The 27,309-nt window shown below is 59.0% G+C and overlaps 1 protein-coding gene across 3 annotated transcripts; it reads left to right on the forward strand.

Moving 5' to 3' along the window:
* On the forward strand, window positions 1-27,000 carry ATG4B (autophagy related 4B cysteine peptidase). 3 transcript variants are annotated; one of them, XM_023260016.2, is made up of 14 exons: window positions 488-538; window positions 1,032-1,125; window positions 9,213-9,314; window positions 9,459-9,530; window positions 11,720-11,818; window positions 12,207-12,308; window positions 12,787-12,859; window positions 15,562-15,641; window positions 21,633-21,826; window positions 22,347-22,425; window positions 22,712-22,857; window positions 24,057-24,113; window positions 24,517-24,610; window positions 25,496-27,000. In XM_023260016.2, the coding sequence occupies exons 2-14, from the start codon at window positions 1,119-1,121 to the stop codon at window positions 25,567-25,569; spliced, it is 1,179 nt and encodes a 392-aa protein (XP_023115784.1). In that variant the 5' UTR covers window positions 488-538; window positions 1,032-1,118; the 3' UTR covers window positions 25,570-27,000. The 3 variants fall into 3 exon arrangements, with proteins under 3 accessions (XP_023115782.1, XP_023115783.1, XP_023115784.1); XM_023260014.2 differs by lacking the exon at window positions 1,032-1,125 and having other exon boundaries at window positions 1-538; XM_023260015.2 differs by lacking the exons at window positions 1,032-1,125; window positions 9,213-9,314; window positions 9,459-9,530 and having other exon boundaries at window positions 1-538.
* Window positions 27,001-27,309: the final 309 nt, after the last annotated feature.

Genomic DNA, 27,309 nt, shown 5'->3' on the forward strand with positions numbered 1-27,309 from the left:
CTCCCGTACGGCAAGATGGCGGCGCGCGCCCGGCCGCCCGGCCGCCCGGCCCCCAGGCCGGGCCTCGGCGTGCCAGGGTTCCCCAGCACCAGGCGGGGCGCAGCCCGAGGCTCCAGGCGTCGAGGGTGGGCGGGGGCGCCCCGGGCCGGTGGCCCCGTACGGCGGCATGGCGCGCCGGCCGGTCCGTACGGCAAGATGGCCGCGCCGGCGGCCCGGGCGCACGGCGGGCTGACGCGCCCCCCCACCCCGGGGTCCCGCCGCCCGCCCGCGTCTGCTTCCGCTAGCCCAACGGGTCGCTGCCGAGGTCCCCGGAGCGAACGGTGCAGGCCGCCAGGAAGCCGAGCGCGCGGGCCCAGCCCTCGGCTTTGGGCCCCGCCGTACGCCAAGATGGCGGACGTGCGCTTCCACCCTCACTTCCGGCCCCGCCCGCTCCCGCTAGGCCCGGATTGGCCCCGGCAGCGGCCCGTCGCGTCGCGCTGCGGAACCGTCGGAGCGACGCCGCTCTCAGTCGGCGGCCGGAGAGGGAAGATGGACGCAGGTGAGGGCCCGAGCGGGCGCTGGGCTACCCGCGGGCGGCGCTCTCCTGGCCCCTCGGCCGCCGGGGTGTCGCCCGGCCTCGGCGGGCGTGAGGGCTGGGCGCGGGGCCGCGGGGCGGAGCTGGCCTTCACGCGGAGCGGGGCGGGGACGGCGTCCGTGGGAAGGCCGGCGCGGATGTGACAGCGGGTGTTTGCGTGTCTCGGCGCCTTCTCGGTCCCGCCCGGGCGCCCGGCGACAGGCCCAAGGCCAGCTCGGACGAGAAGGGGCGGCGTGGCGTCCCAGACGGGCCACCGCCTCGGTGTCGGGCGCTTGCCGGGGGTCGGGCGGAGCTGGCTCTAGAAACTGCGGCCGGAGAATGCCTTGTCTTCCCCCACCCGCTCCCCATGCCCCGGGAATTAAGAAGTGGAGGAGACTCTTGAACTCTCTGGAGGCCAGAAACATACTCACGGCACGCGCTTCTTCTTCTTTTTCTTCTTCTTCTTTTTTAAATTCAGTGACCAGTAGATCATGCCAGCTTCCTTTCCGTGGTTGAAGAGAGCACCTGAATTCATCTCATCATAACTTAACTTCTTGGGGTCCTAATGCAAAGTATGTGGCCGAGCGGGAGGGTGTGTGTATTATCCGTGTGTACACGTACATGTGCGAATATCCGCATATGTGGTGTTTTGGTCTGTCTCATCGTGCTTCTGTTCAGAGGAGAGACCGTCCCTTCATTTTTGCTGGCAAGCTATTTTGGGTCTTTGTTCAGTAGCCTTGAAAGCATTTCCAGGGCAGTCTTAGCCTTTTCGTTCATTATAGGGAGTGATTGGCCTTCAAGCACCGCTCCCCTCCCCCACCTGGTTTCATCCCACCTGGTTTCATCCCACCTGTCATCCTGGATGGCATTGTTTGCTGTGTCTTTCTTCTGGCAATGGCAACAAAAACTTACTGAAATCTCAGTTTGGAAATGAATGCAAACGTGTATGGCCAGTATTCAATGATTTGTAGCATCTTGTCCTTTAAATGTGTTGGGGAGGCTCAGTCAGTTAAGCCTGCGACTTCAGCTCAGGTCATGATCTCAGGGTTGTGGGTTCGAGCCCCGTGTCAGGCTCTGTGCTTCTGTGCTGACAGCTCGGAGCCTGGAGCCTGCTTTGGATTGTGTGTCTTCCTCTCTCTGCCCCTCCCTCACTCGCGCATGCGCTCTTTCTCTGTCTCAAGGATAAATAAAAACATTAAAAAAAAAATAATAAACGCGTTAAGTTGTGGTGGAGACTGTTGCCCAGATTCCCAAAAGAGCAGGTTAAAGAGGTTATTTTTTGTGAGGTTTGTTTTAAAAAGAAGTGTCAGAGAGTGTTTTACTGTTTGCTGGGGGCAGGGGGCACAGGGTGGAGAAAGGAATAGAATTATTTATCCACTTTCTTGAAGTTAGCCCTGCTCGGAAACTGTAGACCTTTGACATGGGAGAGTTGGTTAAGGGGGAAAACATGGTTTAATGCTGGTTGTATTGCTGTGCACGTGAAAATCAGCAGGTTAAAGTTAGGGGTTCCCTGAAGTCATCTCCAGGGAAAACACCAAAGCTGTTTCAAAGTACCAGAAGGTGTTCGCATTTGAGGGCCTCTGTTGATGCTGATAAAAGTACGTGTGGTATCTGTAAGCTGCAGTGGAGGGTTTTTTTCCTGACGTGATGTTGTGCATCCTTTTAGGGATGATTAACGATCCAGTCTCCCCTGATCCCTGGAGTCCTTACGGATTCTGCCTTCTTTGACCAAATCTTACGCAATTCCTGGTGGTTCTGTTTTTACAGTGATCCATTTGATAAACTACACTTATTGTTGAGTGAGAGGTTTGTGTTGGGCATTGTTCTAGGCCCTGGCTAGCGAAGTGAACAGAATAGACAAAAGCCATGCGGCTCACGTGGGAGCGGGATGTGGGCCAGGAGGGTTGGAGTCATTGGCAGACAGAGGTAAGTTTTAACTGAGACCCAAAAGCAGAGTAGGAGGAAGGGCAGGTGGCCCAGTGTGGCCGGGGTGCAGCAGGTGGGATGAGAGCTTAGGAGCTGAAGGCAGAGAGACGAATTGGGCCCAGGCACAGGACTGGGCTGTTTATTCTAAGCAAGTTGGTGACTCTTTGGGAGGTTTTGAGTGGAGGAGTACCGTGATGGGAAATGTGTTGCACACACTCACTCTGGCTCTTCCGTCCGGGAATGCTGCTCGTGCTGAGAGGGGCAAGGGCAGAAGCCAGGAGGCCGGTAGGGAGGCTCCAGTAGGGACGCTCTGCTAGGGACACTCTGGTTGGGAGCCTGTTGCAAGGAAGCCCAGCGGACCTTACTTAGTTGGGTCAAATTCTGGATGTGTTGGAGGCTTGAGACAACAGGACCGTCTGTGGGTTGGAGGTGATGGGGCGGTAGGAGGGGACGAGAGGAAGGAGTCGAAGGTGGGGCTGAGGTTTGTGGCCTGAGCTGAGAAACTGCCGGGGAGGACCTTGGGAGTGGTGCCGGTGGGGAAGCTGTTGGGAGTTTGGCTTTGTACGTGTTGACTGTTGTTCGACATCTGCTTTGCGAAGTCCGGGGAGGTTTGGGTCCCTGGCCTGGAGCTGAGGGCGTGGGCCTGGATTAGAGGTTCAAGTGTGTGGGAAGCCACTTTGGAGGAGTTGCTGATGGTCTGAAGAGAAGGAAAAAGGAGGGGCCTAGGAGGGGTGCCCAGGGCTGCCGGCCGGGGCATAGGGGTCCAGAAGGCGGCAGGCTGGCTGCGGGCCTGTTGTGTTCTCCCTTGAGCCCCCAGCACTTGTGTCAAGACACGCTCTGGGTTCAGGGAACTGACCGGTGCCAGCGGTTAGAGAGCTGCACCGCCCGTCCCCTGAGGACAGAGCCGGCACCTTGTGCGCGCAGGCCTTTGCGCTGTGTCTGGTGCGTGGCTGGTAATTGAAGCAGAGGTTGAATCTGTGACACTTTCCCACTCTGCACTGTAAGGACTTCGGTTTGGAGAGTTTGCCACGTAAAGCTAGCCTGTTGTAACACGAAGGTGTAAACGGCGAGAAGGGGCTGCTGATCCCTGCGGGGCAGCAGGGTTCAGAGTGGCCTTCTGTCTGGTGTGCTCATGAGCGCGTTATTTTCTAGTTCTTGGTGTCGCTAACGTTCCGGGTACTTTTCCTGTCTCTTCCTTCTATTCAGAATTGAACCGCCAACATCTTCGTGTAAACTATTTGGGATTTTAGAAAGTAACTACTTGCAAACCTGCTGTTTTAAACAGACGTTTTCTGGGGTGCCTGGGTGGCTCAGTCGGTCGAGCGTCCGACTCTTGGTTTGGGCTCAGGTTGTGATCTTACAGTTCATGGGTTTGAGCCCCATATCAGGCTCTGTGGTAACAGCGTGGAGTCTGCTTGAGACTGTCTCCCTCTCTCTCTGCCCCTCCTCTGCTTTCTCACTCTCTCTGTCTCTAAAATTAAAAATTAAACAGGGCGCCTGGGTGGCTCAATCGGTTAAGCGTCTGACTTCGGCTCGGGTCACGATCTCGCGGTCCGTGGGTTCGAGGCCCGTGTCGGGCTCTGGGCTGATGGCTCAGAGCCTGGAGCCCGCTTCCGATTCTGTGTCTCCCTCTCTTTTTGCCCCTCCCCCGTTCATGCTCTGTCTCTGTCTCAAAAATAAATAAAACGTTAAAAAATTTTTTTTTAAATTAAAAAAAAAAGATTTAACTGTAAACATTTTTTTTTAATGTTTATTTTTAAGAGCCTTTGAGAGAGATGGAGAGGCAGAGCACAAGCGGGGGAGGAGCAGAGAGAGAGGGAGACAGAATCCGAAGCAGCTCCAGGCTCCGAGCTGTCAGCACAGAGCCTGATGTGGGACTCGAACTCTCGAACCATGAGATCATGACCTGAGCTGAAGTCGGGGCTGAGCCGCCCAGGTGCTGCTTAGCATAAACATTTTTAAAGGAAAGGGAGAACGCTTCTTTTGATTTTGTTTATAAAACGTGATCTCTCAGAAGCTGTAGGTATTTTGGGGAAATGTCTTTGAAACGTGATGCTTTACAATAAGCTTGAAAGGAGCTAGTGGTGTGTGTATTTTGTGTTTCTGCCTGGTTGGGTTACAGTGTGATTGGTACAAAGCGGAGAGAAATTGGTGACATTCGTTGAGCACAGTTCCCTATTTTTCTGTCAAATTAATAACATAAATCAGAACATTTCTTTCCTGATGGAATTAGCATGCTATTAAAGGGTTTTCCGCTCCTTCTTCCGGATGTGATCAGGGAGGAAAATGTGGAAAATCAAGTGTCTGGGACTCAGGTGACCAACTGAAGGCAAGTGCCTCTGAAGGAGCCCCTTTCTCACGGCGAATGGCACCTGTCAGCTCTTCTCGTCCTGCGCGTCACCTTAGTGGGGGTTAGTCATTTCCTGGGAGTCGGGAGACTGGCGGTCTTTTCGGGATTTGACCCTTTGTAATGTGGAAGGTATGTGAACTGCTTCACACAGGATTGAGATCACACGGGATGGTGATGAAATTAGATAAAGGGCTCATCAGTTTGCCACAGCCTCTCTGGGAAGGAGGCAGAGGCCACCGGCCGGTGTGAGCGGAGTTGGTAGACGAGTGGCCTTCCGTGTTGGCCACTTTGTTCAGGCGTTGCGAGCTGAGTTTTAAAGGAGGAAAGTGCTGGTTTGTCTATTGAACTGTTTTCTGAACGGGTGTCCTGTAACATTTTCCGTTCTGCAGGGTCATTAATATGTGTTTTGACCAAATTAACACGAATGGCAAAAGTGTTCTCTGAGGGGAAGGGAGATTTAGTTCCATCCCATGAAATGTGAGGTCCAAGAGGATATGAAAGAGAGGAAGAGGGGGTGCTGAAAACCACGGCTGGGTGCCGCACATGTTGCTGGGACCTTGCACCAGCCTGTGTCCCCACCCGCCCTGGGCAGAGCCAGTGGCTGTGTCCCCACTCCGTGGTCAGGGGACCCGGGCGTGCATCGTGCAGCCAGCAGGTGGGCTCTCTGTGCCCAGAACCAAATCTTCCAGCAGCTACAAAGTTGAACTTCGGACGTGCATGGATTTAGGAAAACATTGTCTTTGTTGGAGAGTACAATCTGGAAGGGCCAGGAGCTTGCTGGTATGGTCCAGGCGCCGTGAGGGTGCCGGGCTGTGGGGACACCAGGCGGGTCCCGTCCTCCGGGGCAGGGGGGATTGCCGGGCAGGACTCTGGTGGCCGCACGGGGACAAGGGGTCCTTTGGTTGCGTTCCTGGGCTGAACTGCCGCAGGTCCATGGGACTCGTCGCAGTGGCTGGCATCCGCGCTCTGAGCACGGCCCTGCGTCTGTGAGGGAGGTTTGGGCCTTAGATGCAGTTTCGTGCTCCTGCGGGTTGTGTTCCAGGCCAGCTTCCTGCTCACATGGCCCTGGGGGCCACAACTCAGTTACAGAGCGTGGGGGCTTCTCGTTCCTGGCTGTGGCATTGCCAGCGTGGCCGGCTCGGTCGCTCTCAGGGGACCCACCCTGAACCTCGCTTCCTGTCGCCCCTTGTGGCACAGAGCCTTTCAGGTTTCCTCCTCACACGGTCCCTGTTTTACCGATGAGAGGACCAAGGCAGAGAAAGGTCACCACCAAGTGAGGGTGAGCCTTCTGGTTCCACACGGCGGGGAGTGTGTTCGACAGGCAGTGCCCCCCAGGACCGGGAGGCGACCACGGTCCCTGTCTGAGGACGCCGCGGTGCGCTGGGGGCAGTGTGTCTGCAGCTGGTTCCAGAGGCGGATGGGATGTGACTTGCACCCCCCCCCCCCCCCGGGGCGGTCACTGGAGGGGCAGGAGCAGGAGAAACAGTGGTGTGAGGTGACATGGGGAACAGGGGCACGGCAGCGCTCTCTGGGGACTCGCAGATAACGTGTGCCCTCGCTTCAAGGCTCCTGCTGATCTGGCAAGAGCTGGGGTCACTCCCTGGTGTAGTTCATTCCCTTCAAGTGTCTGGCTCCTTGCTTGCTTTTGGCTGGGGCAGTAAAGGATCTGAGGGCACGCAACCCATAATTTTGTTAGCTCTGGGACGAAATTTGGTGACCGGTGTTAAAGGAACGCCTCTTACTCCTTTCCCTCTGAAGTTGGCGTGGTTGCCTATAAACTTTGCTAGTAAACCTAAGAAATACACCTGCTTTGCGTTTTGCCACCTCATTGATGAAAACCTCTCAACTTCAGAGGGGCCCCGGCTTTCACACGGAGTGGCGGCCCTTTGACGTGTGCCGCACCCCTGACGCGGTGCATGGGGGAGATGCCGCCCGGAGTACTCGGTAGCTCTCAGGGTCGTCAGAGACCCCTTCACCCGTAGTTGACGGCTGCGGCCGTAGGAGGACCTCAGACGTTAGTAGGGCAGGATGAGTGTGGTCCTGTGGTGGTGTCACTTGAGACCAGACAAGCTGTTTGCCTCCTTTCTCCTTGAGAATAGCTGAGTGTCCGCGTCGGTTACGGCCCAGAGGTCCTGATGAGAGAGAGAGAGGTAACAGGCATGGCGGTGTTTGCAGCCCCGTGAGAAGGTGGAACGCGAGTCCATTCCCGCGTAGCGTTTGCAGTTGTGTGCGGAGACCAGAATCGTCCCTAACAAAGGAGGGGGAGGTAGCCTTGGGCTGGGGCTCTTCCTCACGGTGGAAGCGTGGGCAAGTCACACGCACCGAGCGGGGCCCCTGCATGTGCCCGAAGCCCAGCGAGTGACGCCCCGGTGCCTGCATCCTGCTCAGGCGCTCTGGGCAGCGAGGCTTCTCTGGAAGCGCAAGACTGTTCTGATGCCATCTGATTTGGGGTGGGAAAAAAAGGCAGGGCTGGGTCTGGGTTCCTGACAGCCAGGGGCTTCTTTAAGTAGCCAGCACGGGGTCTTCTGTTGCTGTGGATGTCTCTGTTGGCGGAGCACTGGCGGCCAGCCCCGTGACGGGCATTAGCGCGCCTCCAGCGCAGCCTCGCCTCGTGGGGGGAGTACAGTTGCGTGCCTTTGAGCCTGCAGGTCTGCGTCCTCGTCCTCGATATTAGTGATGCCAGCTGACCTCGGAGCCCTTCAGTCTGCCAGCTTCTGTGTGAGCGCCTCGCGGGGAGGATTTCACGGACACTTGGCAGTCGCACTGCGAGAGCATCCTGTTACTTTCCCCCCCACCCCCCCACCCCATATTATGGGCAAGGAAATTGCTACACCAGGAGGTCAAGGAGCCCAAAGAACTTAGAAGCTGTGAGTGCCTGAGCTAGGATTTGAACCCCCACTGCCAGCGCCACACCCCCGACACCCCCAGGGGATCGCACACAGCACAGACCGATACGCTGGGACGTTCACGCAGGAAACCGGGCGCTTGAGCTCTCAGGGCATGGACATCTGTGCAGCGGGACACCGTGAGACTGGTAGACATTTGCTGGAGCTCTGTGTCTGTGTGGACTGACCGCGTTGTTGTCCAGAACAGAGAGGAGGAAATCAGGGGTGTGGTGTAGTTCCTTTGTGGGTCCACACGTAGACTTCTGGAAGGAGATTCACCGCTGGGTGTGAAGCTGCAGATGATTTTTTATAATATTTTTGTAGTCTTGGGGTTTTAAAAATCAGTATATCGTTGTTACCAAAAGGTGGGGCTGTTGTCAAAAAGTAAATTCAGATGCGGGAGAAACTATTATGATAGATTTTCCAAAGATTTTGGGGAAGCTACGGGTGAAGGGTACAAGTGACTAGGTGCCACTGAGGCTTGGGAGCTAGCAGATGAGAGCTGTGCATTTTTGTTCCATGAGGAGCAGCCACAGAGTTGGGGGGCCCGGGACCTACTGTGCACCTTGCCTCGCGGGTGTCCGTCTGTGCTCTGCCGGGTCTGCAGACTGTGTGCACAGGGTTTCCTCAGCCGGGTCCAAGGACAGAGAGGGACCCTGGGCCTCTCTAGTTTCTTAGCTGAAGCAACACGGTATTAAGTGGTGCTCAGGACTTGCTAGCTCCACACACGGCAACCTCCTTAGCAGGTGGGAGCCGGTGGCCTTGTTCTCAGAGCGTCAGTGAAGTGGAAACAGCTTGCAGGGGCCTCTGGGTCTGTTTCTGGGAGTCTGTGTCCCGCCCTCTGCATCTGGCTTCGTCGTCCAGGAGCTTGTTTTCTTGCCCCTGAAGTGCCTGCCTTCCCCCACGGCATCTGGACACATGCTCCTAGGGGACATTTACTCCACCGTCTGTTCAGTCTGCAGGCCCCCGTGTGCACTGAGATGCCAGGGCTACTTTTGTCCTGTAGGTTTAAATTTAAAATAAGTACTTAATGGGGCGCCTGAATCTAGATTTTGGCTCAGGTCATGGCCTCAGCACGGGACCAAGCCCAGCATTGGGCTCCACGCTGAATGTGTAGCCTGCTTGGGATTCTCTCTCCCTCTCTGTCTCTCTCACTCTCTGTGTCTCTCTCTCGGAAAAAGAAAAAAAAAAAAAAAAACCACACACACACAAAAAAACAAAGACAAAAAACTCTTACAAAAAAAAAAAAAAAAGAATTAAGTTCTTCCCTGCCCTGGGCCTAGCCCAGTGGGCCTCACCTACGTGTCTGCCGGAAGGTGAGGCTCGGGCCGGGAGGGCGGTGGGGCGGGGGGGGGGGGGGGGGGGGGCAGATAGCTGGCACGACCCTGCGGAGATGCAGAATTCCACCTAGCTCTTTATACAGAAATGCTAGAGATCGTCTCTGATGCTGTTCTCTGAAATCATAAAAATGGGATCACTGTGTGTTTGGTTTCAATAGCTACTCTGACCTACGACACTCTTCGATTTGCCGAATTTGAAGATTTCCCGGAGACCTCAGAGCCTGTGTGGATACTGGGTAGAAAATACAGCATTTCCACAGGTATTAGCCGTGGTGAGGCCTGCTGTGCTCACGGGGCTCAGTCTACAAAAAGCGTTTTGTGGTAATAATAGTTACCTGCTAAGTTTCTGTGACACGTGATCTACCAAGTTAAGGCTGTGTTTTCTTCTTTTAAATAATCCCTAGAAAAGGATGAGATCTTGTCCGACGTGGCGTCCAGACTTTGGTTTACATACAGGAAAAACTTCCCAGCCATTGGTAAGTACTCTGTCTGTTACAACCTGTGACGATACGTATGTCGTATAAGGAGGGAATCTTGACAGTTAACTTCAGGATGCTAGTTATTTGTCACTTCGTTTTAATTGTTGTAGCAACCTGAACTAAATATAAGCCGGCTGAGGGCTCGCCCCTGGTGTGGCAGAGTCAGGGGCCAAACCCAGGACTCCTGATTCTTCCGAGGGCAGGGATTATCGGTGTGCAAGTCAAGGTTTCTTCCTGGGACCTGAGATCAGGATAATGAGTCACAACCGGCATTTAAAAATGCAGAACAGAAGGGGACACGAATTGGTGTGTTACCGTAGCGCACAGCGTGTCGATCCAGGAGGATCTAGTTTGTGTGTCTGAGTGTTGTCCCCGGGCCGTGGTGGTGACAGTTCGCTTCCTGCTGTGGGGCCAGCATGTGTGGAAGCCATTGCCCTGTATCCGACACTTTTTATTTATTTTTTTATTTTTTAATTTTTTTTTTAAATTTTTTTTTCAACATTTATTTATTTTTGGGACAGAGAGAGACAGAGCAGGAACGGGGGAGGGGCAGAGAGAGAGGGAGACACAGAATCGGAAACAGGCTCCAGGCTCTGAGCCATCAGCCCAGAGCCTGACGCGGGGCTTGAACTCACGGACCGCGAGATCGTGACCTGGCTGAAGTCAGACGCTTAACCGACTGCGCCACCCAGGTGCCCCCATCTGACACTTTAAAAATTTTTTTTTGAAGTTTATTAATTTTGAGAGAGGGAGGGAGGGGGGGGGGGAGAGAGAGAGAGAGAGAGAGAGAGAGAGAGAGAGAGAGAGAGAGAGAGAATATATCCCAAGCAGGCTCCATTCTGTCAGCGCAGAGCCCAACACGGGGCTCGGTCCCATGAACCATGACCTCATGACCTGAGCCAAAGTCCGACATTTTACCAACTGAGCCACCCAGGCGCCCCCCTCACCCCCGCCCCCGTCACCTTTTCCGATGTGTTCCGCACTTAGCCGTGGGAGAGCTGAGGGGCAGCGCGCATACGTACGTGCCTACATACGTAGCACGAGCGTACGTCCCACTGAGAGTGACCCTTTGTCGTCGGGACCCCAGGGGTGGACAGGTTGGGCACCAGGGCTCGGCCTGGCCTTTGCCGTTTGGAGAACCCGACACTGGAGGTGGTGGGGCACCAGAAGGCCAACGGGTGGCTGGTCTCAGGCCCCTCACCCAGACGTGGTTTCCTGCGTCCCTGGAGTGAGGTGTGTGTGGCCGAGCCATGGTGCCTGTTGGGGAGCGTTGCAGAGTGCGGACCCGAGGCCTGTGCCACCACACGCCGCTGTCTGATGAGCCCTGTCGGCTGCGCCCTGGGATTGAGGCGGGGTGGGGGTGCCTGGCGGTGCTGGCAGGACCCTGCTGTCCTGCGGGTCTGCGGTCTGGGCACAGAAGGACAGGCTGAGAGGAGCCTTGTGCGGTTTGGTGAAGTCATCGAGAAGGACGCAGCCTGCCTGTGAGGGCCACCGTGGTCTCTTTCCTGCCCTGGCTACGCGGAGAGGACTAGTTTGGGGCGCTGCGCTCTGAAAGCCCGAGAGGCTTCGTGGGAGGGGCTGTCCGAGGCTCTGAGGTGACCTGGGCGGGGACAGTGGAGCCAGCTGGGGCGACCCTGGCATCTCTGCTCCTCCAGCACCTGCCTGTGGAATTGCGGGTGGATAGGACAGCCAGGTGTCTCCTGGCGTGCCAGGGCCCATCCCGGAGGGCGCGCAGAGCTGCGCTGCCTGGTGGCCACACCCTCTGTGCCCCGGGGCGGGCCCGCTGCCAGGGCACAGGGTTGTTGCTGACCCCCCGGTTCTGCTCCTGCCCTGCGGCCGACGCGCCCCTGCCCGCTCTCGCAGCACCTGCGTCTCTGCCCTTCTAGGGCTTGGAAAATGGCTCCTGATTCGGCTTCAGGTTTCCTAGATTACTCACGAGGCTTCCTGTCTTTTCATGTTTCCACACACTCTTAATTCTCTGCGACTGACTTGTTCACATATTTCACCCGTCTTGAGAGGATGGCGGGGTGCGTCACTGCCCACTAAATGTGCCCTTGGCATGAGCAGGCTCTAAATGGCCTGTCACCTGGGGTGCAGCTGAGGTGGCGTCCGGGCCTCCCGCCGGTGGCCTCCTGGCCCGCGGGGCCCTCTGACAGCGAGGCCTGTCTGTCTGTCTGCCCTGCCAGGGGGGACCGGCCCCACCTCGGACACAGGCTGGGGCTGTATGCTGCGGTGTGGACAGATGATCTTTGCCCAGGCCCTGGTGTGCCGGCATTTAGGCCGAGGTGAGTCATGGCGCAGGGACGGCAGCGTTCTCAGCAAAGGGGACTGTGGGGTGAGGTCACCCAGAGTGATCACTGGTGGAGCAGAGATTGGGGTTCAGGGTTTTCTTGAGTGGTGACCCCCTGGGTTTCGTCAGCTCGAAAAAGTGACTGTAAAGGATACTGATGAGCGTTTGTCTTTCAAAAACTCTTTATAAAGTCACTGAAACCACGTCTGTCTTCTGCGTGGATTTGTTCCGGTGGGTTAGCTCATACGTATTTGGAAGTTTGGAGAATTTGTTAACGTCAGGAAGGTTCAGGGAAGGGTATCCTCTGTGGCTTGGGTGTTCTAGAAGCGTAAAGGCCTCTCTCTGCTATTTGGGTACCGCTGACCTCTGCGTGTCTCCGGTAGATTGGCGGTGGACGCAGCGGAAGAGGCAGCCGGACAGCTACTTCAGCGTGCTCAACGCGTTCATCGACAGAAAGGACAGTTACTACTCCATTCACCAGATAGGTGGGAGGCTGCGGATGTGCGGGGTCCCCCGAGAGCCGCTCTGCTGTGGGGTGTGCGAGGCGTGAGGCTGTATGTAGGTCACTCCGGCCCATAACCGGCGGGGCTGTGAAAGCCGGACCCTGCCCCCAAGGGTTCGTCCCGCTCTGCGCCCTTCGCGGGGTCCGAGTGCTCCTTGTGTTGATTCGTGTTCTCCCGCGGGGCAGGGGAGAGGCAGAGCTCTGAGAGACCCAGCCGTCCTGCTCCTCACCGAGGGGCCGGGGTCCTGGCTCGTAGTGAAGGGCAGCCCTGGCGTGGCCTCCGCGCCTCTTGCGAGGAAGCGTCCTGGTGTGCGTGGGGAGGGCCCGCTGGAGGCCGGGGTGGGAGCGCCCGTGCGGGCTTCCTGTGGAGCGTTGCTGCTGCCGCTTCGGGGGGGGGGGTTGGGGGGGGTGGGGGAGGAGGGCTGCGGTGCCCGTCACTCATCCCGTCTTGTTTCCTGCAGCACAAATGGGAGTCGGCGAGGGCAAGTCCATCGGCCAGTGGTACGGGCCCAACACGGTCGCCCAGGTGCTCAAGTACGTGCCAAGCTCTGTCCCTCCTGTGTCCTGGGGCGTAGTGGAGCGCGAGACTCCGCTGAGTCTTGCTTGCTGAAGGCCGTGCGGGGGGTCTTCCCCTCTTCCCCTCACGGGCAGCTGCACCAAGTGGTCTCCTGTGTGGAATTTGTTTCCCGATAAATGAACATCTTCACCCAGATGGTGCACTTTGGGTGGGGCCCATGTGTGTCACCCGGACCACCCACTGGTGCTTTCTGAGGGTCTGGGAGGTTGACGCTGGTCTGGAGCGACGGCAGTATGGCGTGGGCACCGTGGGGTTCTGCCCCTTCCTGGGGCCCCGTGTCTGCAGCTGCGGCTTTCCCTCCACGTCCTGACTTGTGCACGTGCTGCCCACCCCCCGGGCTCTTCCCAGGCTCCTCGCTCAGCGGGTCTGAACCGGCCCTTGTCCTTCGGCCCCAAGCCCGCTCCTCCTCGTTGCGGCGACGGGCTCCCAGCTCCGCCCGGCTGCCCTGGTCGCGTTTCCTGGGTTGGAGGAACCCAGGTGCTGCCTTCTCTCGCACGTCCGCCTCCTAGCTGAGCCCCGAGCCCGCCCGCCATCTGTGTTCTTCCCCAGCCCCCCATTTGCTCAGCCCCCACCACATGCCTTCAAGGGCCCTGGGCCCAGCCCCGCGTGCCTCGGGAGCCTAGTCTGCGGACGGTCAGTCTCCCTGCATGGTGCGTGCGCGTGGTCGGTCTGTGTGGCCCGTGTGCCTGGCCTGTTTGTGCGGTCAGCGTGTGTGGTCTGCACGTGACTCTGCTGGTGTGCTCCGTGCGTACGGTCTGTCTTTGTGGTCTGCGGTGCACGTGGCCCATGTGTGCCGTGGCTGTGTGGTCCGCGTGAGTGTGGTGTGCTGTCTGTGTGGTGTGCGTGGTTTGCAGGTGTTCTCTGCGTGGCCTGTGTGTGTGGTCTGTGCGGTGTGCTGGTTTGCGTGGGTGCTCTCCACGTGCTCTGCGTGTCTGGACACGGGGTCTGTCTGCGGTCTCTGCATGTGGACTCTCCTTGTCTCACCTGTTCCCTCGCTCCGCGTCCCCGCTGCTTCTCTGAAGAGCTCCTTTGAGGTTGCTGTCAGTCTAGTGGTCAGATCTGAAGGCCAGGTTTGGGTCCTCTGTTTACTCCGCCGTCCAGCAGGTGGCCCTCGATGCAGGTGTTCTCTCTTGGAAACCCTGGGCCGCATGGTCATGCTCTCTGGTCCCTGTCGATGCCTCCATTGCAGCCGCTTCGCCCCATCGGGGAGCACCGCAGGGCCGGCCTGGGCCCTTGGCCGCTCTCTCCCTGTCAGCACCGGCCTCAGCTGCTGTGTGCACGCAGCCGGCTCCCAGAGCCACGTGCCCAGCCTCCAGGCCCAGGTCCACATGCTTCCTCAGCATCACCCCTTAGGTGTCTGAGGGGCAGGTCAACCTAACAGCCAGAACCCAAAGCCGGCCCCCCTGCCCCCCCCCCCCCCCAGCCTGTTCCTCCACAGGGAACGGCAGTGCTGTCCTTCCTTCCAGAACTCAGGCCAACAACTGAGATCCTGCCAGACTCTTTCTCGGCACACCCCGTCCCAGTGTGTCCAGACTCTAACCAGGGGTCACTGCTTCCCTGTCCTTACCCTGGCCCGAGCCCTGTCTTTTGTCTCCTCCTTGGTCTTCCTTTTCTCTCTGTCATTCTCGAGTCTCTGTGGAAATAGCAGTAGGTGATGCTTTCACAAAGTGCAAGTTGACCACCTGCCCCTTCTCTGGCTCGGAACCGTCCTGGGGCTTCCCAGCCGAGTCCAGGGAAAGCGGTGAGCACACGCGGGGCCCTGCCTCCACTGCCCACCCTGTGCTCGCTCCCAGGCACTCTGCACCTGCCCTGGAAGTGCCCCCACTGCTGCCCATGCTTCTCCACGGCGCCTGCTGCCCACACGCTTCTTCGGAACGTCAGCCTCACGAGGGGCTGCTCTGTGTCTTGTGCGTCTGTGGGTTTCGGGCCCGCACCTGGCCCTCGGCAGACGTGAGAGGGAGGCAGCCAGTGGCGTGTTGCACGCGCTCCCCCGGCCTCCGCTCTGGCCTCCCATCGGGAGCGGCTCTGTGTGGTTGCCCTGTGCCTTCCACGTGCGACCCCAGACACACCAGGTCCTCCCTGTCACCTCGGCGGCCCCACCCCGTCACCCAGCACCCAGGGTGCACTCGCCCGCCTTCCTGCTGCACCTTCGGTTGCTCTCTGGGTTTCTTCAGAATCTCGTCTTTGGCCTCGGTTCTTTTCCGCTGCTGTTCGCAGTTGTGAAACCAGATGTCTGTGGGAGGACCCGAGTGCCGGTCAGTCCGGCACTTTTGGAGCTACGTGTGCAGGTGCTGGGAGAAGCGGGGGGCTGGACCCGCCTGGGTCGGCCACACCCCCGGTGCCTGAGGCGGGGCTTGCGCCCCAGTTCCCTTTCCGCGTGCAGCTGGGTCAGGAGGTGATGCCGCGCAGGGCTCTGGCGCGGGGACTGTGTCCGCAGGTGGAGGCTGCGGGTGATGGAGGGTGCGCTGGGCCCAGGTGGGAACAAGCGGGCCGCAGCCTCGGCCTTCCTCCTGCCTGCGGTGCTGACCGTCTCGGTCGTCATCTTTCTCATCCGCAGAAACCGCTAGAGCATTTGACGCTCTTTCCTTCACCTGCCCCGCACAAGTGAGATGTCTTTGATCGTGAAGGCTTATTGGTGTGTTCTCCCCTTTTCCGTCAGGAAGCTTGCTGTCTTCGACACGTGGAGCGCCTTGGCAGTCCACGTAGCGATGGACAACACGGTGGTGATGGAGGACATCAGTAAGTGAACGGGTGTGCGGGGCTGTGGCTGGTGGGCCTCGGGGGCGGCTCCCTGGCCCACGCTGGGCGCCCCCCCCCCCGGCGTGCCCCACGCGCAGGCCAGGGGACCCCTTGTTCTCTTTCAGCGCACACCAGGCTCGGGGGAGGGCCTGGATTCTCTGTAGAGCTGGGTTGGGTCCCTTAGTGCCCCGTGCTGTTTTGTGTCCTCGTTGCAAGTGAAGTGTTCCGGTGTGCTGGGTCAGCCCCTCGCGGGCATCCGTGCGCCGCAAGGAAAGGCAGGAATGGCTTTCTGCTGCGCCGTCTCGGGCCAGCGTGCAGCAGGAAAGGGGAGCGTAGCTCTGTCCCTCCCTCTGGAAGGATCCACGGGAAACCTGGAGGCGTCCAGGCATGCTGAAGTGGTAGTCCAGGAGGAAAACGGCTCCATCTGGCAGATAGCCTCTAGAGAGCGAGTTTTGAATTTGGAGTTGACATCCTCTTGTGCTACCAAGCCGACAAAACTTTCGAACGTCTTAGTTTTTTCCTCGGGAACGCCTTTTCCCCACAGTTTCCCAGCCCTCCCTCCCTCCGGTCTTGTTGAAGATTGTCACGTAAGAAAGAGCCTTGTGAGCCAGCTGATCTGCGGGAGGAGGTCTTGTGCTGTGATGGCGGGTGGGGGGCCCCCGCCACAAGCGCACCTGGGCCCGAGGCACCGCTGCCCCCCGCTGCCGACTGGCCCTTCTCCTCTTCAGCCGGGGGACAGCGTCCATGAAGTGTCGGGGGAGCCAGGGTCGGGCCTCCAGCAGGCAGCGGCCCTCTGCCCGGCCCGCCCTCCCAGCTCCCCGACCCTGTGTCTCCTGAGGGCTGGCCGACCAGGGCCCCCACAGAAGGACATGTATCTTTTTCCCTCTGCCTTCTCCTCGCATTCTGTTTCTAGAAATGTTTGTGACACGTTGGAAACTATGGAAACGCACAGAGAATGAGGGAAACGACACTTGATTTTCTCACTTGGAAATGGTTCCTGTTGGCGTATAGACGGCCCCTCCCAGTGTGTGTCTCGTTTTTGAGAGTGGTCCTTACAGGCGTCAACAGCGGCCTCTTCCGTCAGTGAAACGTCACAACCATCTGTTGTCTGTTCACTTCCCAATACACATCAGGGTTTTTTTGGCCCCGTTGTTGGGGGAGCCGCTTACCTCAGGGTCTACCCAGTCAGCCTCCCAACCTGCCCTCAGACGAGCGAGGCTGGCTCCCTGGTGCGGTGCCAGGAGGGGTGAGGGACGGGCTGCTGTCCGGAACCTCCATTCCTCGGTGGGGAGGGTGCTGGCTGGCGCCTGGAGGAGACTCAGCCACGTGGCTGGACGCTGGCTTCCGGCTCTCAGGGTCTCAGGTCGCCCGCGGCAGCGCTGCTGGAGACGAGGTGCAGATCCGGGGTTTGTCTGAGGACGACATGGGTCTGTTCTGGGGAGGGTTCCTAAGCGGGGTGAGTGTGGCCGCCCGGCCGTGATCAGGGCCCCGTGGTCCTCCCCTCCTGAGTCAGAAGCGCTGTATGCTGGTCACGGGGACGACTGAGGAAGGACAGCATCAGAACCCAACCCACAAGGACACTGGGGCTGAAGAAGTGTAGAGACCTGAGGGGTGAGGGGTGTGTGGAGTAGACGGAGGTACTTCCCAATGGCTGTGCTAATGCTTTTGGTTTTAGGAGCCCCAGGGGAGGCCCTGTGGGCTGCAGCAAAGGCCTGAGGGCAGCCTCTTTGTAGTCACGGGGGCTGAGGTCGTGGGCACAGGAGGGAAACCTCTGATTCAGCAAAGCAAGTGGTGGAGAACCAGCAGTGGCCGAGCAAGGGCCGACCTAGTTTTCAGAGCCGCTTCGGGAGTGGTCAGCCGGAAGCACCCCGGGTGTGCAGGGTCGGCCGGAAGCACCCCCAGAGCCCCTCCCCAGGGAAAGCGCGGGCTTCCCACCTTCCCTCCTCTTCAGGGGAAGTGTGCTGGGCAAGGGGAGGCCTTGCTGGTTGGGATGTCCCCACCCACCTGCCCACCCTCCTTGGGGGGCCGGCCAGGACACCCAGAGCAGCCTCTGCCCCTGCCAGCGCTTGCCGTCAGTGGGTTTAGACCCTCGTGAACAAGCAGACAGTGGGAAGTCACTGGATCTGGGGAATTACAGATTGACAAAGACAATCTGGTGTTGCGCACGAATGAAGGAAAACTAAACTCGAGCACACCGGAGAAAGCATGTGGCGGAAAGACCCTGGTGGCAGAGATAAAACAGAGGTGGCTGTGGATAGAATTTTCAGGAGGCAAGGACAGGTGACCGTGAAGGAACGGGAGGAAAGCTTCCCCGCTCCAGAGCAGGTGTTATCTGTAGAACTGGAGACCTCCGACTTTTTAGCCAAGAGTTGTTCAGATATGCGTGTTCCTGGTGACACTTCCGAGCTGCAGAGATAAAGAGACACTTTTATAAGCACCCAATTGACGATGATAATAAGCTGCCTTTGAAGAAAGGTGATCCTACTGGCCTGGCTGTCTCCCTTCTGCCACAGGAGATGCTGGCGGAGACAGGTCGGCATTCCGAGGCAGTGAGCTGGGGGCCCAGGCAGCGTTCAGCTCTTGTCACTGATAGAAACACAGGGGGCTTTTACATGGTAAGGATGTCTGAGCGGCACGACAGAAGTGCCAGTGGGTGCCTGGTACAAACGAAAACCCGTTGTTCGTTAACAGCAGGACGTTTGCAGTGTTTGGGCCACATGCAGCCTTGGTGGGTCCCCAGAGTGCAGCAGTGACAGACCCTCTCTTGAGCCTGTCCTCTTTTGAGCCCGTCCACGTGAGATTCTGTGCTAGTGATGAAGATGCAGTGAACCAGGAAAGTGTCACAGAACAGTAAACAGACTAGGTGACAGGTTGAATATACGGAACGTGGAGTCCCGGAGCGGCCCGATCACACCGTAAGAGAGGTTAGCGGATACACATTGAACTCTAGATTCTGGCCACAGAACATACCTTTTTGAAGTGTCCGTGTGTATAAACTAATGGAGACTAAATAGAAGACACGATACCACCTAGAAATTTGAAACCGGCCTTAGCTTTTGGATCAAAAGAAGTGAAGTTCACAGGCTCCGTATCAGAATCTGATGCATTCTAAACTCAGGAAGAGCCTGTATCTGCAGTACTACTTGCCAGATACTAAAAAGTGAAAACACACGAAGCGAGCATATACTTAAGAAGTTAGGGAAAGAACAACAAAATTAGCTGAAGAAATCCAGGAAGAGTGGTATTAATAAAGACCAATTGATGATTAATGATTTAAAAGAAGGAATTGTAGAACTAATAAATTCTGGAGCTGGCTTTTTCAAAATAGCAATAACACATCACCAGGTAACTTTATCAAGAGAAAATGGGAAGGGGCACGTGGGTGGCTGTGTTTCATCATGACCTGACTCTGGCTCAGGTCATGATCTCAAGGTTCACGAGTTCGAGCCCCACGTTGAACTCAGTGCTGTGAGCGCAGAGCCTGCCAGATCTTCTGTCCTCCCTCCCTCCCTCCCTCCCTCCCTCTCTCTCTCTCTCTTTTTCTTTCTTCCTTCCTTCCTTCCTTCCTTCCTTCCTTCCTTCCTTCCTTCCTTCCTTCCTTTCTTTCTTTCTTTCTTTCTTTCTTTCTTTCTTTCTTTCTTTCTTTCTTTCTCTTTCTTTCTCTTTCTGCCGCTCCCGCACTTGCAGTCTCTGTAAAATAAATATTAAAAAAAGAAAATGGGAAAAGCCCAGAAATCTGCTTTCAGAAATTAGATGGTAAGATTCTGACATCAGTTCTGTTACATGGGCTTGCACCCCCCACACCAAGCAGTTCTGCGACACCAGCTGGGTGTAACTATGCTACGTTGTAACCCAGTTGGACACTGAGCTGAGGCAGCATCAGACCCTGTGGGCCGAGGGCTCGGTTCCACAAGACGATGCCCCTCCTTCAGACCCCAGCGTCAAGACCAGCTTGTGGCCTGTGCTTCTGAGCTGTAGATGGGAGGTTCTGACCACCCCTTCTTCGGGTTCGGTGAACTTGCTTGAGCGTCTCTCAGAACTCACTTAGTAGATTCCCGGAGTGTTGGAAGGGACGCAGCTCAGGAACAGCCGGCTGGAAGGGGTGTGGAGCCTCCGTGCCCTCTCTGGGAGCACCACTGTGCCCGAATCTCCACGTGCTCACCCACCCAGAAGCTCACCGAACCCGGTCCTTTTGGGTCTCTACACAGGCTTTGTTACACAGGCACGGCTGATGGAATCATTGGCCCTTGGGGATCGATTCCGCCCCAGCCCCTCTCCCCAGACGTCAGGTGTGGGACTGGAAGTTCCAGCCCACCCGTAGAAGCTTTGGGGAAGTCACCTCATTCGTACAACGAAAGACACCTGTGTGGGCCTCATCACTTAGGAAAATTAAAGGGTTTTAGGAGCTCTGCTAGAAAACCAAATACGTGTTTCTTACAATAAATCGCAATATTAAACGAGGATTAGCCAGAGGTGAAAAGAAAGTTGAATCCCTTCCTCACCCGTTCTTTCATCTTCCTAGTATGTATTTTTAAAGTAAGAGACAGCATGAGCACCAGCAGGGGAGGGGCAGAGAGGGAGGGGAAAAGTCCCAAGCAGGCTCCCTCTGCGTTCAGTGCAGAGTCCCTGGGATCATGACCTGAGCCGAAGTCAAGAATCGGACGCTTAGCCGACTGAGCCACCCGGCGCCCCAACTACGCATTTTGAGAAATTCCAATCCCGGGTTCGTTCAGCCATCACCCTCCCTCCTGCATCCCCAGTCGGGGTGCTCTGACACACCCACTTTCCCGCCGCTCCGCAGCCCTGGCCTGTGGTCCGGGGGCCTCGCGGTCTCCTCTGATCTGACGGTTTGCCCCCTTGGTTTATTTTCCTGGGTTTTCATAGCACTGACCTGTTGAAGAACCCGGGCCGGTTTGGTACAGCGCCCCACACTCAGTGTATTTGCTTCCTCACACTCAGATCTGAGTAAACATTTGCCCACGAGCAGACCCCGGGGCCACAAGTAGAGCGCCGCCGGGGAGGTTCTGCCCAGCAGCGGTGCTTCCTCAGGGCACCTGCTTGGCCGCGTCTCTGCTTCTGCAATCGCTGAGATCTGAGGGTGATGCAGAGTGTGCTCTGAGGATTTTTGCCTGGAACGGTGGCTCTGTAACCGTCCTTCCTCCACGTTCCCCGGCCGGCTCACTGGCTGGCCTTCTCGAGAAGAGCCCTCTCCGCCTTCCTTCTCCTCATTTAACTGAGCCACCCAGGTGCCCCTTTCTCCTCATTTCGATTTGGAAACTTTGTGAGTCACTGGACTTGTGGATTCTCTTTTTATTCAGCGGGTTATGCATTACACGTTACGGTCCTTACTCATTGTTCCAAGTACGGTGAGTGGACACCCCTTCAGGTTCGTGCTGTTTTCTGACATGCTCTGTCATCGTCATCGTCCAGTCCTCCATTTGGGCGTTAACTAGATTCAGGCTCATCTTGCACTCTCTCTGCCCCAGGCCTGCGGTCGGTGGTTTCCCTGAGGAGCCCCGGTTCCGTGTAGTGGGGAAAGGTGTTCAGAAACCACGGACCAGGTGCTGCTGGAGCATCCCCGTGCACACGACCAGCCAGCCCCCTTGTTAGCACGTCGGTTAGGGATCACCAGCAGGTGTAGACGGCAGATAGCAGCGTTCATGAGGGAGGGAAAGCCTCTCGTTGCTGAGGGGCCCCATGCCTCCACGGAGCCGCGTCGTCGCTGGGCGCACGGCTGTGTTTGTACGGTTTCATGGGACACTTTGCTTCACGGTAACAACTGTCTATCGGACGTGCATAGAAAACGTTTGATTCTGTTTTTTTCTCTGTGGGTGGCAGGATTAATCGTCGTATTTTCCAAGTTTGAATTGTGTTTAAGCCCTTGGCTTTTTATCCCCTTTTCCTAAGACCAGATGATTGTGTACTTGTTTTTGTCGGGTTACCGTCCGCCTGCCCCTGTTCGGCCCTTGAAAGCCCGTCTCCATCTTTCAGGAAGGTTGTGCAGGGCCGGTCTTCCGTGCGCGGGGGCCGCCGCGCTTCCTGCGGATCCCGGCCGGCACTGTAACGGCTTCCCCGCGGGAGCCGAGGTCAGCAACAGGCTGGCACCGTGGAGACCCCTGGTGCTTCTCATCCCCCTGCGCCTGGGGCTCACGGACATCAACGAGGCCTACGTGGAGACTCTGAAGGTGGGTGGGGGCCGGCGTCTTCTCGCCCACCAGCAGGGGGCTCGAGATGCCGCTTGTTGCCAAAGCCCTGCTGTTGTGGCCATGCTGGCACCCTGTGGACTGCTGGCCCCGCTCCCGGCAGTCCTGACCGCCTCTCCACTGGCCGCTGCGCCTCTGCTCCCCTGCTCCCCCTGCCTCCGGTCTCCGCCAGCACCCAGCCTCGGGGCACCGCTCCCCCCCCCCCCCCACGCCTGTCTGTCCTGTGCACGGGCTACCGAGCCCAGTCCGTACCTCCTCCCTGCGCCCGCGTCCCCCTTCTGCAGGCCCACTGCCCCCACGGAGCTTCCCGGGACGCGACCACGGATTCCTTCGTGGCTAAGCTCTGTGGGACCACGTCTTCCGGCTCTCCTTCCCGCGTCCCGCCCTCGGGCCTGGGGCTGGCAGGGAAGGGGGCTGCCCCCTGGACACACAGGCTGGCGGTCGCGTGGCTTGTGCTGCCGCACCGCATGCTGAGCCGCCCCGCCTCCCCTGTGTCCCGCAGCACTGCTTCATGATGCCCCAGTCCCTGGGCGTGATCGGAGGCAAGCCCAACAGCGCCCATTACTTCATCGGCTACGTCGGTGAGTGGTGGGTGTGCGGGATGCTCAGGCGGGCCCGAAGCTGAGGAAGAGGGGGCAGGCTGCACGTCCTTAGGGCGTCGGCTCGAGCCGGGTGTCCCGTTCCCGCGGGTGGTCTGTGTCCCCTCTTGGCCGGTGCCGGCCTCCCCAGTGGGCTGGTTCCCGCCCTGTCTGCGGCCCACCGGCTCTCCCGGCCTGATAACACTCAGCCAGGTGGGTCTCGGTGCAGCGGGTCTGAAATGGGACCCCGGGCCGCTCCCCGTCTGCTGACTTCTGTCCTCTGACGCAGGCGAGGAGCTCATCTACCTGGACCCGCACACGACGCAGCCCGCGGTGGAGTTTGCGGACAGCTGCTTCATCCCGGACGAGAGCTTCCACTGCCAGCACCCTCCGAGCAGGATGGGCGTCAGGGAGCTCGACCCCTCCATTGCCGTGGTGCGCCCCCACCCCGTCCCGCCTTCTCCGGCCACGTGGGCTGGTGTTCTGAGTCGTCCTGTGCTCAGTCCCGCTGTTTTAGAATGGAAGTTTTGGAAAGGCTTCAGATTCTCGTGATTTTTTTTCCCCCCAACGTGTTGGTTTAGAATGCAAAGGGCACAAAAGGGTGAACGGTGTCCATGAGCTACTCACACCCGCCAGAGGCCGTCATCCTGCGTGGCCCTGCGCGGCCCTCACGGCCTCGGTGTGAGCCAGAGCGCAGTGAGAGTGAGTGAGCCCCTGTAACACAGCGGCGGCAGCGGTGGCCTGCCCAGCCCACTGCCCTGCACCACCTCTGTGGGCTTTTTGGGTTGACTTTTCTTGATTTCTGTGCCTGTGAGATCGCCCTTAAGAATCAGTTTCCTTCTCTCTTGATTCCAAGGCTGGGATCTGGGGTGGTGATTTCTCTGAACTTGCGTGCCCTCAAAATGTACTTGATGGGGAACGAGGCCCAAGATGCCTGCAAGTAATGATGTCCCTCGGGGGGCGATTGAGTCACAGATGAGGCAGATCGGTCCTGAAACAGACATCTGGACGCAGGGTCTGTGGGTCTTGTGTCATGTCCTGAGGTTGGTGGCCCCGGGGAGGATGCCTGCGGGTGGCGGGACGTGGCTGGAGCGTGGAGGGTTGAGTTCCCGTCTGGCTAGCGCGAAGTACGCAGCTGCGCAAAGTGCTCGGTACCCGAGCCACCTGGACAGCCAGCTCCGTGGACGCCGTGTCCTCGCCTGATAGGAAGGGTGCTGCACGTGGGCTCCTTAGGAGAAACTAGACCGTTTCCCTTCAGGGTGCTGCCCGTGCTCCTGTTCGTGGTAAAAACCTGTGATCCTGCTGGCGCCTGGAGTTTCTCATAACTCGTCAGCAGGGTTGGCGCTCTGTGCACATGGCTGCAACAGTGCACCGTCCTCACTGGCTCCGTGGGACCCAGGGCTCCCCGCGTCGAGGTGCCACTGGGCAGGGGAGGCCCACTTGGGCCCCACGTGGTGGGTCCCAGGGGCCTTTGCTGCCGGCCAGGCCGTTAAAATGTGCACGGCCTCTGTGTCTGGTCAGTTGGGGCAGAGCCTCCAGAGGAGGGTGGATGCCACTTCGCGGTCCACACGGCGTCTGAGGGGGCCCCGCTCTCGCGCCTTGCCGCGTGCTGTTCACCGTTGTTTCTCTTGCAGGGGTTTTTCTGTCAGACCGAGGAGGACTTCGACGACTGGTGCCAGCGCGTCAGAAAGGTGGGTAGCGGGTCCCCTGCCTGCGGGGCACGGGGGAAGGCCGTCTCCGGTTTGGGGTCCCACCTCGCAGCGTGCCGTGGCCCTCACGTGGTCGTGGCTGTGGCGTCGGCCTCGGACCTTGCTCGTGCGCCTCGGTTTCTGGCTCGCCGCTGTCGTGTCGGTGAAGGGAGGCGGTAAGTGGGATTTGCCCCCAAGGCTGCTCGCCAGCCTCACGCTTGCCGCCCCCCGTGTGGCCGGAGACCTGATGACACGTGGATGCCCGAGGGGCGGCGGCACCTGCCTCAGCAGAGGGTCGAGAGCCTCTTGTGTGGAGGCTGCCGCCCCTTTCTTGTCCCCAGTTCCCTCTGCCTGGTGAGCGGGGGCGCTGGGGCCATGTCTGACGGCCGGCTGTGTCTGCTGACAGCTGTCGCTGCTCGGGGGCGCCCTGCCCATGTTTGAGCTGGTGGAACAGCAGCCTTCCCACCTGGCCTGCCCCGACGTCCTGAACCTGTCCTTAGGTGAGTGTGGGGGGCCACGGGGCCATGTGTCAGGTGCGCCGTCCTGTGGTCTGTGTGACGTTCTGTCCCCGTCTCTCTGCTTCTCCGGTTGCCTTTGGCCTTTAAGATTTGTATGACCCCAGATGTGACCGCTTGTGGTGCGTGTGGGACCAGGGGTGCTGCCTGGCAGCGCGTCCCCTGCCCCAAGCGGGCTGTCCCTCGCCTCACGCGCAGTGCCCGGGGGTGCTCACGTGGCCCCTGGGTTCCGTCAGAGCCGGGACACGCTGTGTCTCCGAGACGGCACGGCGCCAGCTCTGGGACAGCAGGCCGCAGCTGGACGCCCGTTTCCTGCTGCTCACGGGCTCTAGGCCCAGGCCGCCTCCCTCGCTCAGGCCCTCCGCGTCTCCGACGTCAGTCAGCCTGCAGCGTACCGAAAACCCGGCCTCGGCAGGAAGGCCGGGAGCACATCCGGTTCCTGAAGCCGTCTGTTTCCGTGACGATGACGGGGCTCGTGTCCTTGTCCCTCTGAGAAGATCCTGGAGGCTGATGACGGAGTCCACTGTCTGACAGAACCCAGAAGGGAGTGCTGCCCGCCCCCCCCCCCCCAACCCCGGGACGGGAATCCCTGCCCACCCAGCCCCCAGCCTCTCTCTCTGCTCCAACGAGAAGCGTGTTCTCCTCAGATGAGCCTCAGGGACTCTCTGGCCCGCCCTCCCCTGGCTGAGGCTCTGGGCCGGCCGAGACCCGCAGCGGCCCGGTGTCCTCTGGGCTCCTGCTGCACCGAGGGCAAACCGGCCAGAGGCAGGGTGCGGCGGCCGGTGCGCACACAGGCGCTGGTCGCTTCGTCCCCACGCCCCAGGTGTCCCACGCCAGGCACCTGATGAAGCGTTGGCTCGTTTCTCCTAGATTCTTCTGACGTAGAGCGACTGGAAAGATTCTTTGACTCAGAAGATGAAGACTTCGAAATCCTGTCTCTTTGAAAATCCCGGAGCTGGGGGACGGTTTCCACTGGCCCTCACTGGGGGCACCTTCGAGAGCCCAGACCCGCCCTGGGGCGCTTGGTGCCGCCGCATTTCATCCATCCAGCCTGCCCGTCTGCTGAGCGCCCGCGCCCCGTGCCGCCTCTGCCCTCACACGGAGCCCCCCCCGTGAGCCCTGCTGCTGCTCGGGCCCAGAGGGTCTGTCTGGGCGACAAGGCGCAAGCCAGGAGCCACCGAGGGAAGCCCAGCGCGGCCGGGCCGGGAGCCCCCGAGAGCAGGGCCCGTCACACTCGCAAGAGCTCTCCCTGCCACACTGCCGGCCCCGCGCTGGCGCGTCGCCTCTGCCTTGCTTCCTCCTGGGCGCTCGGTTCTGGGTTTGCTTTGGAATTAAAATCCTGTTTGAAGTCACAAGGACGTGAATTTCTGTCCTGTCCGCCTCGGAAGACCTGCAGGGCAGGCGTGTGCGGCGGGACGCCTGTGGACTCAGCCTCGGCCCCTGCCTGCTCCGCGGCCTCCGCCCTGCCACCGTGCTTTCTCAAGGGCTACCTCAGGGGGAAACCGGGCCGGAAGAGTCAACGGCAAGGCTTCTCCTTGATTTGGGAGGAAAAGTAGCAGAGTGGTGGGGCGTGGTGGAAATCCAAAGATGTCACCGTGCATGTGACTCGCTAGGACAGGGACACGCCTCGGAGCTGCAGGTCACGCCCGAGTGGGGCGTGCCTTCCTCACATCTCCTCTGTGGGTCCTGGCGTCGAAGACACCCCCCCTCCCCCCGCCGTGCTGCTGCTTTCCCATCGCCGGCTTCCCCTGGGTCGGATCTGGGCCGGGGGGTGGGGAGGGGGCTGCCCTGGGGCCCCCAGGCCCTTCCTCCGGCTCCCTGTCCTTCTCGGGGTTGCCTCGTGGTGAGGTTTTAGGTGGTTTGGGGCCAGAGGGTAAAGCCTAAGGCTTGATGGTGCGAGACTGGCGCCCCATCCTTCTGCACCAGTTGGAGACGTCTCCAGACCCTTCTCGGCTCTAACGTCAGCACCTGCAGCCTTCAGCCCCCGTGTTCCGGGCCCAGACTGCGCCGGGCCCGCCGGGGCTTGCCAGGACGTGTCGCCAGAGCTCCGTGTCCCTGCTCGTGTGGGCCGTCTGTCCTGCGCCCCATCCGTGAGGTAGAGCCTGGGGAGCTGGGAGGGCTGGCTGCAACCCTCTGGACCACACATGTGCCGCTGCTGCCGCGGGCTGGGGGCGCGGGGCGCTGCCGCGGGCTGGGGGCGCGGGGCGCTGCCGCAGCCCTGCCGTCGGTACGAACCGGGGGCGCGGGCGATGGCCTGACCCACGGGGAGCTTTGTTTCGTGTGTTTTGAAAAAGGCTTACTGAAGAAAATGTTCATTCCTCGTAGCGTAGTTTGCAATTCTTAATGGCAAATAATAACCGTTTCAGTAGAAAACACTTTGTTGTCTGTGTCTTGATTTCTACTGGAGGTCTAGGTGCTGTGATGAGAGCATTTCCTGGGCTCATGATGCCACAGAAAGATCCTCGGGGTGGGGCTCCGGTAGCCGGCAGGTATGGGCAGCTCTCGTCCCCAGAGCGGCGCATGAGGAGCCCGTCCTGCCCCCACCAGCTCGTGGGCTGTGATGCTGCCCTCGGCCTTGTGGTCCCCAGAGTGAAAGACAAGGAACTCGATTTTAGGACGACGCACAGCGGCTCCTCCTTCGACAAGAGAGGCTGTGGAGAGTGTCTCGTGCGTGGTGTTAGCCT

The sequence above is a fragment of the Felis catus genome, chromosome C1 (genome assembly GCF_018350175.1).
Source record: "Felis catus isolate Fca126 chromosome C1, F.catus_Fca126_mat1.0, whole genome shotgun sequence".
Classification (NCBI taxonomy): domain Eukaryota; kingdom Metazoa; phylum Chordata; class Mammalia; order Carnivora; family Felidae; genus Felis; species Felis catus.

Coding starts and splice junctions, on each gene's coding strand:
- ATG4B (XM_023260014.2), top strand. CDS start 16: ATGGCGGCGCGCGCCCGGCCGCCCGGCCGCCCGGCCCCCAGGCCGGGC. Junction 15,642..21,632: donor GGTGGTGATGGAGGACATCA/GTAAGTGAACGG, acceptor TCCATCTTTCAG/GAAGGTTGTGCAGGGCCGGT. Junction 24,611..25,495: donor CGTCCTGAACCTGTCCTTAG/GTGAGTGTGGGG, acceptor CGTTTCTCCTAG/ATTCTTCTGACGTAGAGCGA.